General features: G+C 34.9%; 1 protein-coding gene across 1 annotated transcript; it reads left to right on the top strand.

Annotated features, from left to right (window-relative positions):
- Nucleotides 1-13,251: 13,251 nt before the first annotated feature.
- Nucleotides 13,252-14,698, top strand: LOC111376813 (galactinol synthase 2-like). The gene is made up of 4 exons (XM_022999815.1): nucleotides 13,252-13,617; nucleotides 13,788-14,108; nucleotides 14,217-14,351; nucleotides 14,447-14,698. The coding sequence occupies exons 1-4, from the start codon at nucleotides 13,255-13,257 to the stop codon at nucleotides 14,645-14,647; spliced, it is 1,020 nt and encodes a 339-aa protein (XP_022855583.1). The 5' UTR covers nucleotides 13,252-13,254; the 3' UTR covers nucleotides 14,648-14,698.
- Nucleotides 14,699-15,002: the final 304 nt, after the last annotated feature.

The following is a 15,002-nucleotide window of genomic DNA, read 5'->3' as shown; positions in this document are numbered from 1 at the left end:
TGTTTACTTGCTTGAGTCTTCCAATGCGTGGCATGGTAGACTAGGGCATGTTAACTATGATACTTTACGTAGGCTAGTTAACTTGAAATGCATACCAGCATTCCATGTTGATTCCAAACATAAGTGTGAGACTTGTGTTGAAACAAAATTGACTAGGTCGTCATTTAAGTCAATTGAACGAAATACGGAATCACTTGATTTAATTCACAGTGATATATGTGATTTAAAATTTGTACAAACAAGAGGTGGCAACAAGTATTTCATTACTTTTGTCGACGATAGCACGAAATACTGCTATGTGTATTTGCTAAAAAGCAAAGATGAAGCGATAGAGAAATTTGTTCTCGATAAGAATGAAGTTGAAAATCAACTTAACAAGAAAATTAAAGTGCTAAGAAGCGATCGAGGTGGTGAGTATGAAGCACTGTTTGCTGAATTCTGTGCACAACACGGAATCATACATGAAACCACCGCACCGTATTCACCGCAACAAAATGGTGTTGCTGAAAGGAAAAATCGCACTTTAAAAGAGATGATGAATGCGATGCTAGTAAGTTCTGGATTACCTCAGAACATGTGGGGGAATGCTGTATTATCAGCAAATTACCTTTTGAATAAGGTGCCCCGAAAGAAAATAAGGAAGACCCCTTATGAGTTATGGAAGGAAGAACGTCTTCCTATAAATACTTACGAGTGTGGGGGTGTCTTGCTAAAGTAGCTGTCCCAACACCAAAGAAGGTGAAGATAGGCCCGAAAATTGTAGATTGCATATTCATTGGATATGCACATAACAGTAGTGCTTATCGGTTTTTCGTGTATGAATCTAAAATCCAAGATATACACAGAAACACTATAATGGAGTCGAGAAACGCTTCATTCTTTGAACATGTGTTTCCATGCAGGTCCGAAGAAGAGGCAAGTTCTTCTAAACGGACGTATGAGACTATGACTGAACATAGTCAGGACCAAGAACTAGACGAGGAGGTTGAGGTTGAACCTAGACGTAGCAAAAGGGAAAGGACAGAAAAATCTTATGGTCCGAATTTTCTGACCTGTATGCTAGAAAGTGAACCTCAAAGCTATCAAGAGGCTGTGAACTCCTCGAAAGGAACTCAATGGAAAGAGGCCATTAAAAGTGAAATAGATTCTATCCTGCAAAATCATACATGGGAGCTAGTGGATGTTCCACCAGGAAGTAAACACTAGGCTACAAGTGGATTTTCAAACGAAAAATGAAAGCAGATGGAACTATTGAAAAGTATAAGATCAGGTTGGTAATAAAAGGTTACCGATAATGGGAAGGCCTTGATTACTTTGACACATATTCTCCAGTAACGAGAATAATATCCATTAGAATGATACTTGCGATTGCTGCTTTGCGAAATCTTGAAGTACATCAAATGGATGTTAAGACTACCTTCTTGAACGGAAACTTAGATGAAGAAATCTATATGGAACAACCCGAAGGGTTTTCGTCTCCAGGGCAGGAAAAGAAAGTGTGTAAATTGGTGAAGTCATTGTATGGCTTGAAACAAACACCAAAACAATGGCATAAGAAATTTGACAGTGTCATGATGGAGAGTGGATTTAAGATCAACGAGTGTGACAAATGTGTTTACGTCAAAGACACTAAAGACGGATATGTCATCTTATGTCTTTACGTTGACGACATGCTTATTGTTGGCAGTGACAATAAGATGATTGAATCCACTAAAAATATGTTAAACTCGAGGTTTGACATGAAAGATATGGGTTTAGCTGATGTTATACTTGGAGTGAAATTCTCAAGAACATCAAATGGGCTTGTTCTAAGTCAGTCACATTATGTGGACAAAATTTTAGGAAAATTTCATAAGGATGATATTGGCTTGGCTACAATACCAATAGATACTAGTCAACATCTGTCTAAAAACAGAGGAGAAAGTATCTCTCAAGTAGAATACTCGAGAGTTATCAGAAGTCTAATGTACTTAATGAGCTGTACTAGACCAGACATAGCTACACAGTCAGTAAACTGAGTAGATACACGAGTAATCCAAGAGCTGATCACTGGAAATGAATAGTAAGAGTACTAAGGTACTTAAGATATACTCGTAATTTTGGACTGCACTATAGCAAATATCTAGCGGTCATTGAAGGATATAGTGATGCTAATTGGATATCCAACATAAAAGACTCAAAGTTCACGAATGGATTTGTGTTCACTTTGGCAGGTGCAGCTATATCATGGAAATCTTCTAAACAAACAGTGATAGCCAGATCCACTATGGAATCTGAGTTTATAGCTCTAGATAAAAGTGGTGAAGAGGCTGAGTGGCTACGCAACTTCTTAGAGGATATTCCAAGGTGGTCAAAACCTGTACCAACAATTTGCATATATTGTGATAGTCAATCGGCAATTGGAAGGGCACAGAACAACATGTATAATGGTAAGTCTGGACATATACATCGTAGACATAATACCATTAGGCAACTACTCTCAGCTGGAGTTATCACTATTGATTATGTAAAGTCAAATGATAACATTGCGGATCCGCTAACCAAAGGGTTAAATAGAGAGTTAGTTGAGAAATCATTGAGAGGAATGGGATTTAAGCCCTTGAATGGATAAGTTAAGATAAAGGAAAACGCAACCTAGTTGACTGGAGATCCCAAGATCTAGGTTCAAAGGGACAACCTAATTGTAAAGACTTGATAGAATCACTGTGGGGGATATTACCTCCTGTCCATTCTTGTGATGTGACAGTGATGCCCGTAAAGATGGAAGATAAGCAATAGGCTTTTAATGATTCTTATGCGTCGAAAATTGAGCCAAGTAATGCGGGTTACTTGTAATAAGAAATCACCTATGTGAGAGAGAAGTGGGGCCGCTTCTAAGGGAATTGTGTGGGGCACAATTCTTGTGAACTCTCACAGAACCAGGCGTATGTTCATGGCCAAAACGAACATAATAATGAGAACTGAAATGTGTTTGGAAGAATTCTGTGTGAAGTGTATCATCGTTTACATAAACGGTAGAACAGTTCAAGGACATCGCGTCTACTGATCAGCCAGTGAAATAAATATGCTTTCATAAGCGAAAGTTCAAAGGGTAACACCTACCTATCGTATGCAGGTTTCAACTGTTGAACTATATCACCAAGTCGTCATGTGTCACATTCACATGTCGTCATGTGTCACATTCATAAGTCGTCATATGTCACATGCATAAGTCACTCTCAATTTTCATTCATGTGGGAGATTGTTGAAAAAATTGACCGACTTTGGCACGAGTTTTGAGTGGGACTCGGTTGTTCAATTTGAAAGATGAAAGTTGATTTGTGTTCTCCTCCGTGAGTACATCAAAATCATATACTTACTTGCCAAAGTTGATGCTCGGGTGAATGAGAAATTGAGGCTCAAAGTGTGCCACTTAAAAGGGAGTTTATGTGGGAAAAATGAATTTGTCCCACATAGAAAAAAGATGAGGAACTCCAAAGGTCATTGCCATTAATGGTAGCCTAGCCTATAAATAGTGGCTAATTTTCCTCATTTCAACACACAAAAAAAAGAAGCAAAAGCTTTCAAGTTTAGAATACACTAGAAATTCATTTGCATAGAGTTCTCTCTTGGTGGTGGTGGAGTTCAGGCACTAGTTCAGTTTGCCGGAGTGGTTTCTGCGGTGCTCGGAAGCTACTGGTTTTACCGTTGTATCCTAGGAAACGGACGCTCGTTTTAAACCTCAAGCACGGACGGTGAGGGGGCGAATCTGTTTTAAGGAAACTGTGTGTAACACAGGCCTCGGGTTAAAATTCTATGTTTCAGTTGTTTAATTCATGTAATTTTTTGTATTAAATTTACAGTCCATGCTTCATGAATTTATGATATATTGGTCGTATGCTTCATGAATTTTAAATTCTATTGGAACAAAAGTTATTTGTTGAAAATAAAACTTTCAATGATCTGGTGAAAATTCAATATACGGTTGTTTGAATTTTGTTGATTTGCATAGTTGCAAAATTGAAAGGCTTTGTCAAAAAGACCTAAACTGTCTAAGAAGAGTTTGAGATTTAAGCGGTCCGGTTGTGCCCCCCTCCTCATCTAAGAGTCTTTTAATTGCGCATTATTCAAATTGACGAGACGAAAGACAACATTTCTCGATTTTATCCACATACACTGAATTTTCTACAATACTTCTATACACATCATACCTAAGCACAACTAATATATACTCTGAAATTGAAATAATATGACAGTGATCTTTGTGACATACTGTTGACTGAATTACTACTGTGATATATCTGTTTTATCATACTTGTGAACAATTTCACACTACTGCACACCATGAACTCTAAGGTAGATGTCCAAATTTGGGATGGCAAAGGAGACTTTAGTCTCTGGCGTTGGAAAATAAAAGCACTTATGTTACAGTTAAAATGTGCTAAGAACATTGATGAATCTTGGCTAGAAACCCTATCTGAAGCTAAGAAAACTGAACAAGATGAACTGGCCTGGAGCACCTTGTTTTTGCATTTATCTAGTTCTGTGATTAGGAAAGTAGAAGAAACTAAAACTGCTGTAGAATTGTGGACTGCCTTAAAAAAGCACTACCTCACTGAGACTGTACCAAACAAATGCTTTCTTTAGAGACAGTTATTTAGTTTTAAGTTTGATCCTAATCTTGACACGGGAGATAATATGGATAGATTTAATAGGATCACACAAGACTTAGCAAACTGTGATGAGAAAATTTTTGATGAACAAAAGGTAGTTGGCCTGCTTAATGCTCTAGGAGATAAATATAAAGACATAAGAAATGCTCTAGATTATAGCAAGAGTGATCTCACCGTTGAAATAATTCACAGTTCTCTTCTGAACAAAGAACTTGAATTAAAATCTGAACACAAAAAAGTGTTCCATGTTGAGGGTGTGTCATCAAACCAAAAACCACATGTTAAAGGTGTAAGTAACTTCAGTCATTTCAATTTTAACAAGAATAAAATTTTTAACAAAAGGCAATGGAATAACACCAAGGGAAAAGGCAAGAAACCAATTAAAGGAAAAGTGAACAGCAACAGTAGCAGAAGATGTTTTTACTGTGGAAAAACTGGCCACTTCATTTAAGACTGTTTTAAAAAGGCAAATGACCAAAAGAATGGGTCTAACACTGAAAATGCTTCTTTAGCAATTGCTGCTAATTATAAAGAAGCTGGAGTCAATATTGGAGTTGCCTATGTGTCTCTATCTGAAAATACTGATCAGGACTGGGTCCTAGATTCAGGTTTTTCCTTTCATATAACACCCAATATTGGCTGCATTTCAGACTTTGTTAGTCTGGATGGAGGATTTGTAAAACTTGGGAATGATGAGTCATGCCAAGTGAAGAGAATTGGAAATGTGCTGTTGAAATTTAAAAATGACCATCACATGTTAAAACATACAAGATATGTACCAACACTTAAAAGAAATCTCATATCCCTAGGAGTTCTTGATGATGAAAATTACCAAATTAGTATTAAAAATGGCTCTACAAATATAACAAGAAATCAAGAACTTATTGTCAGTTCACCCAAGCTCAATGGAATCTATGTAATAGGTGCTGAAATAATTTCACCTAAAAATGCTGTAAATTTTGTTACACATCCCGATAAATTAGAATTATGGCATAAAAGACTTGGCCATTTAAGTGGAAAAGGTTTTAAAACTCTATCATATCAAGGGACATTTTGGAAGAATAGTGTTCAAAAATTGACTTTTTGTGAACACTATATAATGGGAAAACAAGTCAGATTGCCTTTTAAGGTAGGGCTGCACAAATCCCAAAATGTCCTTGAATACATACATTCTGATTTATGGGGATCTACACCTGTTTCTACTGTATCTGGTTACAGATATTATTTTTTTACAACTAATGACTATTCAAGGAAAACCTGGATTTTCTTATTAAAATCTAAATCTGATATGTTCGCAATTTTCAAAGAATGGAATGTACTGATTGAAAACCAGACTGGTAAGAAGATAAAAATTTTAAGAACTGACAATGGGCTTGAGTTTTGCAACACCAAATTTGATCAATATTGCAGTAAACAAGGGATAATGAGATATAAAACTGTGAGCTATACCCCACAACAAAATGGGGTTGCCGAGAGGTTAAATGGAACAATTCTTGAAAGGACCAGATGTATGTTAATCAGTTCTGGCATTCCAAAAATTTTCTGGGGCAAGGCTGTAAAAACAGCATGTTATCTTATCAATAGATGTCCTTCTAGTTCTCTAAATAACAAAATTCCCGAACAAATCTGGTCTGATTCAATGCCAGATTATTCTCCCCTAAGAACTTTTAGATGTGCAGTTTATGCACATTATACTGAGTCAAAATTGGATCCTAGATCATTGAAGTGTGTGTTTTTAGGATATGGAGAAGGTGTTAAAAGCTATAGATTGTGGTTAAGAGATGTGAGGGGTTATAAAGTGATAATAGGTAGATCTGTAATTTTTAATGAAGATGAATTTCCTTATCTTAGTGACAAATATGGTGAAAAATTAGGAAATGATGACTTTATTATCACAGAAATTAATTTTGATAGCCAAAATACTGATGACCAGATGGAGCCACATTAGGTAAAACCACAAAATGTCTCTGATGTTGAAATATTTGAAGATGAACAGCATCTAGAGCCTGTACAAGACCTGCAGGATACCAGCTTGCTAGGGACAGAGAAAGGAGGCAAATAAGACCTCCGTCCAGGTATCAATATGCTGATTTTGCATCTGATCAGTCTAAATCTGATCTATTTGACATAGAACCTGCCTCTTATGAAGAGGTTATTTCTTCCAAAGAATCCCTTAAGTGGATTGCTGCGATGGAAGATGAAATGAACTCACTCTTTAAAAATGAAATCTGGACCTTAGTTGAAAAATCCAAAGATTGTAAGTTGATTGACTGTAAATGAGTTTATAAGATTAAAGAGGATGAGACTAAGGCTAGTGATAAAAGGTTTAAAGCAAGACTTGTAGGTAAATGCTTTAATCAAAGGGAAGGGATAGATTACACCGAAATCTTTTCACCGGTTGTCAAATATACATCCATTAGAGTCCTACTTGCTATAGTGACACAATTTGACTTGGAGTTAGAACAACTCGATGTGAAAACTGCCTTCTTGTATAGTTCTTTAGATGAAACCATACATATGACTCAACCAAGAGGGTTTGAAGTGGTAAGAAAGGAAAACTTAGTGTGTCTCCTAAAGAAATCCTTGTATGGCCTAAAACAGACCTCTAGGCAGTGGAATAAAAGATTTAACTCTTTTATACAAGGTTTGTACTTCAAGAAATCAGAATATGATCCTTGTTTCTATTATAAGAAAGAAGGTGAATCTGATTTTTTCTATCTGCTTTTGTATGTCGATGATATGCTCCTTGCTGGTCATAATTCTATTGCACTTAACTCAATTAAAGAAAATTTGAAATCAAAATTTAAAATGAAAGATTTTGGGTATGGAAATAAAAATAGATAGAATAAATGGAAAGTTATTTCTAATACAAAAATCTTATGTTTGTAAGGCTGTAAAAAGATTTTCTCTTCATGAATCTAAGCTTGTTAGCTTGCCTTTATCTGCTGGTATGAAATTATCTATTGATCAATCGCCTAAAACTGAAGAACATAAAAGAATGATGAATGTTCCGTATTCTAATGCTGTTGGATCTGTAATGTATGTTATGGTATGCTCTAGGCCTGATATTGCTTATGTTGTGAGTGTGTTAAGCATATTTATGAGTAACCTAGGTGAAATACATTGGCAATGCGTGAAAAATCTGATTAAATATTTGAAAGGAACCAGTAACTTAGGTTTAATGTTCAAAACGAATAAAAATGGACTTAGACTTAAGGGTTATGTAGCTTCAGATTTTGCTGGAAATCCCAGTTTCAAAAACTTGTTGCATTATCTTCAACCGAGGTTGAATACATTGCTGCAACTGAAGCAATTAAGGAGGGATTGTGGATGAAGGGTTTACTTAGTAAATTGGGACTTATAGAAAATCAGGTGGAGCTGTGTTCTGACAACCAAACTGCTATTTTTCTGAGTAAAAATCCTATTTTGCATGATAGATCATATAGATGTAACGTTTCATTTTATTAGAGATATCATTGATATGGGTGATATTAGATTGATCAAAATACCTACTAAGGTAAATCCAACAGATGTCGGAACCAAGGTAATCCCTATTAGTAAATTTGTTGATTCTTTAAGATTAATTAATCTTGAAAAAGACTGATTTTCATTCTTATTCCACAGGTAATAAGAGCAAATAAAATAAAGTGTTTAGCTTGAATCCACATAGGAGCAAGCACAAAAGACAGCAAAGGTGGAGATTGTAAAATTGGGTTGCTGTTTTGGTAAAGCCCAAGTTGAAAGGCCCAGCACAAGACGCGAATTGATGACCCAATGAGTGGAATAATCTGGAAAGGAGAAAAAACCAATTAACAAAACTCGTTTTTAAGTTTCAAATAACAACTTTGTTGGATCTTCGACGCGTGGCAAGATAAGGGCCGTTGGATTGAATTTTTTAGTTTCTTTCATATAAAAACGAATAATATCTCTAGGGTTTATTCTCCTTCTGTCTTTATTCTAGCAGCTTCCTTCGAGTGATTTGATTTTCTCTCTGTAATTTTTGATTTCTCTCTTCGATCTTGTGTAGTGGTTGAGAGAGTGAGATTTATGAATTCTTGTGTGAGTTCTTGATGTTGAGAAATGGTTGTGTGCCATTGTTTTGAGTCGGTGAACTGTGTGTTCTTCTGTAACTTGAAGTACTGTTGTGTTTTTGGCCGGTGATTCTAGTGAATTCGAGTTTATTCCTTCATGGATGCTCAACGGGGACTAGGCGATCTAACCAATCGCTGAACCTCGGGGCTTCGGCCCAAAAATCGTTTGTGTTCTTTACTTTTTCGTTCAAATCTACAAATCTTGATCTTAGCTTTGCGAACTTTCGATGTTTTCTAAACGTTCCTAAGTACCTACATATGAATTAGGATTGAATCAAAAGCAATTATCGAACGAAGTTAAGGATGAATCATAAAAACGAATAATATCTCTAGGGTTTATTCTCCTTCTGTCTTTATTCTAGCAGCTTCCTTCGAGTGATTTGATTTTCTCTCTGTAATTTTTGATTTCTCTCTTCGATCTTGTGTAGTGGTTGAGAGAGTGAGATTTATGAATTCTTGTGTGAGTTCTTGATGTTGAGAAGTTGTTGTGTGCCATTGTTTTGAGTCGGTGAACTGTGTGTTCTTCTGTAACTTGAAGTACTGTTGTGTTTTTGGCCGGTGATTCTAGTGGATTCGAGTTTATTCCTTCATGGATGCTCAACGGGGACTAGGCGATCTAACCAATCGCTGAACCTCGGGGCTTCGGCCCAAAAATCGTTTGTGTTCTTTACTTTTTCGTTCAAATCTACAAATCTTGATCTTAGCTTTGCGAACTTTCGATGTTTTCTAAACGTTCCTAGGTACCTACATATGAATTAGGATTGAATCAAAAGCAATTATCGAACGAAGTTAAGGATGAATCAAACCAGTTTTTGATCAACAAATAATAGTCTATACTTTCAATGGAAGCATAGTATTGGTTGAAGTTGATTTGTAGAGGGGAGTAGAGTACATGCATTTTGATAGTAACTAAACTGAAGTTAGGATACCGAAGAATTTTGGGCTTTACAAGAACCATGTTCAATTGGATTTTTTAGGGCTTTAAGGCCTGAGGGAGATGATTCTTTTGGTCCAATGGGCTTTTTCTGTTTGTCATTTTTCTTGTATTACTAATACCTAAATCCCATAATGAAGAATATGAGACAATAATATGGCAATTTCATTAAAGATTACACCACGAGATGTCAAAGCACGCTTGATGCATCTTCACTTCCCGACCTTACTAGCTTCGTGAAGATTGTGAAATTTTACAAAGACAATCCATCTTCGTGAATGCTTTGGATTTTAGAAGGAAGAGGGATGCTGATGCAAAATTGTGTTGTCTCTTACATTTCTAAATGAATTTGTCATTTTTGAATGATTGATCCTGCAGTGTGTTCGCTTTTAATTGAGTCGTCTTTCGAGTTGGTTTGTCTTATTAATCTTTGTTCTTTGAAGTATGTATATTTGAGATCTAATAATGTACAACTAGGTTAGACGTCTAAATAATCAATGCGTATTTTTGTTTTATAAGAAATTCAATTGTCTTGTTTAACGTATAAGGCTTGATTGACATGTTAATGTCATCCACATTGTACATGTAGCAAATTTGTATAAATAATCATTAATCAAGTTATAATTGTTAAAGTTATGTTCTTCTTTTTTTTCCTCTTCAAATATTTATTTTCTTTTTTGCTTTTTGGCCAACCACAATTAATAGTGCCTAGTAAATGACAAATTAACAATTCTTTTCATGTAGGTCCAACACGTCCTCCTAGAGGATTTGATAGTTTTAATCTCATCCTCATTTTAGAATCTCTTCATTTTAAATAGTCGAGACAAACCAACTCCTCTTACATTTCTAAATGAATTTGTCATTTTTGAATGATTGATCCTGCAGTGTGTTCGCTTTTAATTGAGTCGTCTTTCGAGTTGGTTTGTCTTATTAATCTTTGTTCTTTGAAGTGTGTATATTTGAGATCTAATAATGTACAACTAGGTTAGACGTCTAAATAATCAATGCGTATTTTTGTTTTATAAGAAATTGAATTGTCTTGTTTAACGTATAAGGCTTGATTGACACGTTAATGTCATCCACATTGTACATGTAGCAAATTTGTATAAATAATCATTAATCAAGTTATAATTGTTAAAGTTATTTTCTTCTTTTTTCTCCTCTTCAAATATTTATTTTCTTTTTTGCTTTTTGGCCAACCACAATTAATAGTGCCTAGTAAATGACAAATTAACAATTCTTTTCATGTAGGTCCAACACGTCCTCCTAGAGGATTTGATAGTTTTAATCTCATCCTCATTTTAGAATCTCTTCATTTTAAGTAGTCGAGACAAACCAACTCTCTAAAAAATATCTAAAAAATTTCTTTATTACTTTATAATTTTCGATGCAACACTGCAATTATATATTAATTGATAATTTTCGTATTCTTATATTTTCATCTCTTTGGTTTCCATAAAAAGCTTTTACCCCTTTGGTCCATAATTAATAAATAAAATAAATAATAAATGCAAAGTATTGTTAGATTGATATAAAAAGTCTCATTCTTTATTTTCTAGATCTCTTCAAATTAATGCTTTGTAATTGGAGAGAAAACTCTTTAAAATAAAGAATACTACTGCAGATAAAATAAAGAATACTATTGCAGAAATTTAGAAAATGATGCAAAAATACATTCACAAATTAATTTATTTAGATAAAATGTTGCAAAGCGTTGCTAGAATACTGAGAAATTCTCAAAACAAGTCCCAAAAGAATAGTGCTTAAAGCAGATTTGAGTTGCAATCTATTGTAACCATTTCATTATCCCGTCTCTCAAAATTTTGACACTTCATTACTAATTCTTGCTAGCAAATAGCAAGATAACATGCATAATACAATATAATTTATATTGATATTTGCTAGAATGAGTTATAATGAGGTATCTGAATTCGAGTGTTGAGCCCGTCAAAGAGAGACAACAAATCTTAACTTGAATTGGCAAGCATGATCTTGAATGACATGATTCAGTCTCTCTTGCTAACTATTTTGTTTCGTCATGCACCGTGGATAAGAAAAATAGCGTAATTTAAGTGATATTTTCTTCACCACATTCTCTTCTATCAATCTGTCTCGATCATTCAATCATACAGCACAGCACATCGAGGAAGATACCAAAAACAGCCCACTCCCTTCCAACTTTTCCCTACGTATAGTCATCTTCATTAATTAAACCCTACTCTCTCTCTAGAAATCACTCTCTAGATTCAAAATTTTGAGATCCTTTTCACTATTACGAAAGGCCATTTGTTAAAATTTTTGTCAGATTCCTTGCTTCTGATAACCCCTGTACACTTGTATGGCACACACTGGTTTCTCAAGTTTTATTGGAAAACAGAATAAAATTCATGAAAATGATATTTTCTTTGATTAAATGAACTTCATATCCATGTGTCAACCCCACATCAAACGAATCGAGTGGACGTTGCTTTTTCTGCGTTAAAGGTACACAATTTATTTCTAAACATAACCTTTGATTTTATAGTGCATGCATGAAACAATTAATTTATGTGATTCTGCATGCGTTTCACTTTGAGAATTTACAATTTACAATCATTAATAGTTAATTTCATGTTTTATATCACGTTTTTATTTGAACCATACATCGTAATCGCGTATGTGTCGTCTACTACTTCTGTATATGAACCGTATGGGGGATATACTTTGACTTCAGAGAATAACATTGGACTTCTTTCTTGTAATTGTGCGAGAATTTTCAAAAGAAAGGAACTTAGCCCAAAAGATATCTGCAAGTGCTCATTATTCTTTTGAACTAAAAAAAGAAAATGGCAATTTACTTTTAGAACTAAAACTTTTGCCGGTTCAGTTCAAGATTATCAGTAAGTGATTTAATTAATTAAGTAATTTTACTCCATGCATATATTCTTTTGGAATATTTAAAAATGAAACATGTCATGTTTCCTTTTTTTACTTTTAAGATATTTATTCTTTTCCGCCGTCCAACCAAAAAAAGTAGTTCTTTCTAAAATAGGAAATTTATACCTCTGCATTAAGGTTTTATTCACACAGCACGTAAAAAGATGCATTTATTCTTTGTTGTGTTACTTGCTAACAAATTGTTAACACAATTAATTGACTTTATTATGCTAAAAAGTAAGTTTAGCAGAAAATTATTCATTTTTACTTTAGTTTCAGCGATTATATATAAGACATGTATTCTACGAATAACTTTGTTGAGAAAATAGTTCCTGTACTTTAGGCACTGGAGACAGATGTAATAATTATAAGACAAATAATGAATAATCAATGTCAAAAGCATCAGCAACTCTTTGTACCTATGACAAATAATATCAAGTTAGAATAATTATTAACAATCTTGATTTGTCGTCCTAGGATTAGATAGAGATGCAGATTCATTGTCGAAATGTTCACGCAGTCATCTCTAACAATAAGCAAACAAGAATATCAGAAACGTGTCAAATGGAACACTTACCTTTTGGACAACATGATTGCACTAGATATTTACCCTTAATTTCAATATGCATGCAGCTTTTTAAAGGTTATATAAGGACCAGAGATGTTTGTTACAATTCACCCAAAATATTTTATTTCTCTCTTGAAAATGGGCACCATGGAGATGGTAATGGGTTCATCAATGGAAAATATGGAACCCAAGAGGGCTTATGTTACCTTCTTGGCAGGGAAAGGAGATTATGTGAAAGGGGTTGTTGGATTAGCTAAGGGTTTAAGGAAGACGAAATCGGTGTATCCTCTAGTGGTAGCTGTCTTGCCTGATGTACCAGAAGATCATCGGAAGATCCTCAAGTCTCAAGGATGTATTATTCGTGAAATTGAGCCCGTATATCCACCGGAAAATGAAAATATTCAGTTTGCCATGGCATATTATGTCATCAACTACTCAAAACTTCGCATTTGGGAGGTAATTTGTTTGCATGTTAATGTCTTAATTGGTCTGCTCGTCTAACTTAGTTTAACTTTTTAGATAGGGTGCTTTACGAGTTTCACTTTACCTTTACCATACAGAATATAGTCGAATTTTTTTATTCTTATTATTTATTGACTGATAATGAGACATAACTGTGGCTGCAGTTTGTGGAGTATAGCAAGATGATTTACTTGGATGGAGATATTCAAGTTTTCCATAACATTGATCACCTCTTTGAGTCTCCTGATGGTTATTTCTATGCCGTTATGGACTGTTTTTGTGAGAAAACATGGAGTAGTTCTCCTCAGTACAGAATCGGCTACTGTCAACAGTGCCCGGAAAAGGTAAAATGGCCGACGGAAATGGGACCTCCACCACCATTGTACTTCAATGCTGGGATGTTCGTTTACGAGCCGAAACTTTCAACTTATTCTGATCTCTTGGAAACCCTCAAAGTCACCCCTTCTACTTCATTTGCAGAGCAGGTAAAATTCTTCTCTTAAATTAATATCAAGTTATTAGCCTTTTGGTAAAACTTCTTTCTTTATCAGAAAGGCCTTAATATTGTCTGTTGAATCGATTTATGTGTGCAGGACTTTTTGAACATGTTTTTTAGGGACATATACCGTCCTATCCCTCCAATTTACAACCTCGTTTTAGCCTTGCTTTGGCGACATCCTGAAAATATAGACCTCGAACAAGTTAAGGTTGTTCACTATTGTGCTGCGGTAAGTATTCGTCCTCGAGCAAGTTATTGTACGTACAAAATCAATAAGAAATGGATTAATAACAGTCTTGCATGGCTTTTGATATAAACTTACAGGGATCAAAACCATGGAGATACACCGGTAAAGAAGAGAACATGCAGAGAGACGACATAAAGATGCTGGTCGAGAAATGGTGGGATATATACGCAGACGAGTCATTGGATTATGGAAACGACTCAAAGGAAGAGAAAACATCAGTTCCAGTGCTATCAGAGGCTGGTGTTATTCAACATGTTACTGCTCCATCAGCAGCATAACTTAGGACTATGTTTCTTCCTATTTCATTTCGTTAAGAAAACTAACGGTTTTCACAACTGGATCCAGAGCCCTCGAGGTTTACTAGTTATAGTGTGTTTTCATAGTAGTTCACCAGTCCAGTTTAAATAACTATGATTACGAATAATGTTATAGTGGGTTTACGTAGTAGTTTACCATAAATTTATGTCCCTATAATGTATTGTGAACTTGTTTTACTTTATAAATAACTATCCGAGAACGAATTTGAAATGTTCATTTATGAAAAGGTAGTTCTGTAATTTCCCTAATTTGTGATATCTTGTTATGGTTTTTCACTTGAGTCATGATTCACCCTTAAATTCATTGATTCCAATG

This window comes from Olea europaea, unplaced genomic scaffold (genome assembly GCF_002742605.1).
Source record: "Olea europaea var. sylvestris unplaced genomic scaffold, O_europaea_v1 scaffold1562, whole genome shotgun sequence".
NCBI lineage: Eukaryota > Viridiplantae > Streptophyta > Magnoliopsida > Lamiales > Oleaceae > Olea > Olea europaea.
This window is presented reverse-complemented; position numbering and strand designations above follow the sequence as displayed.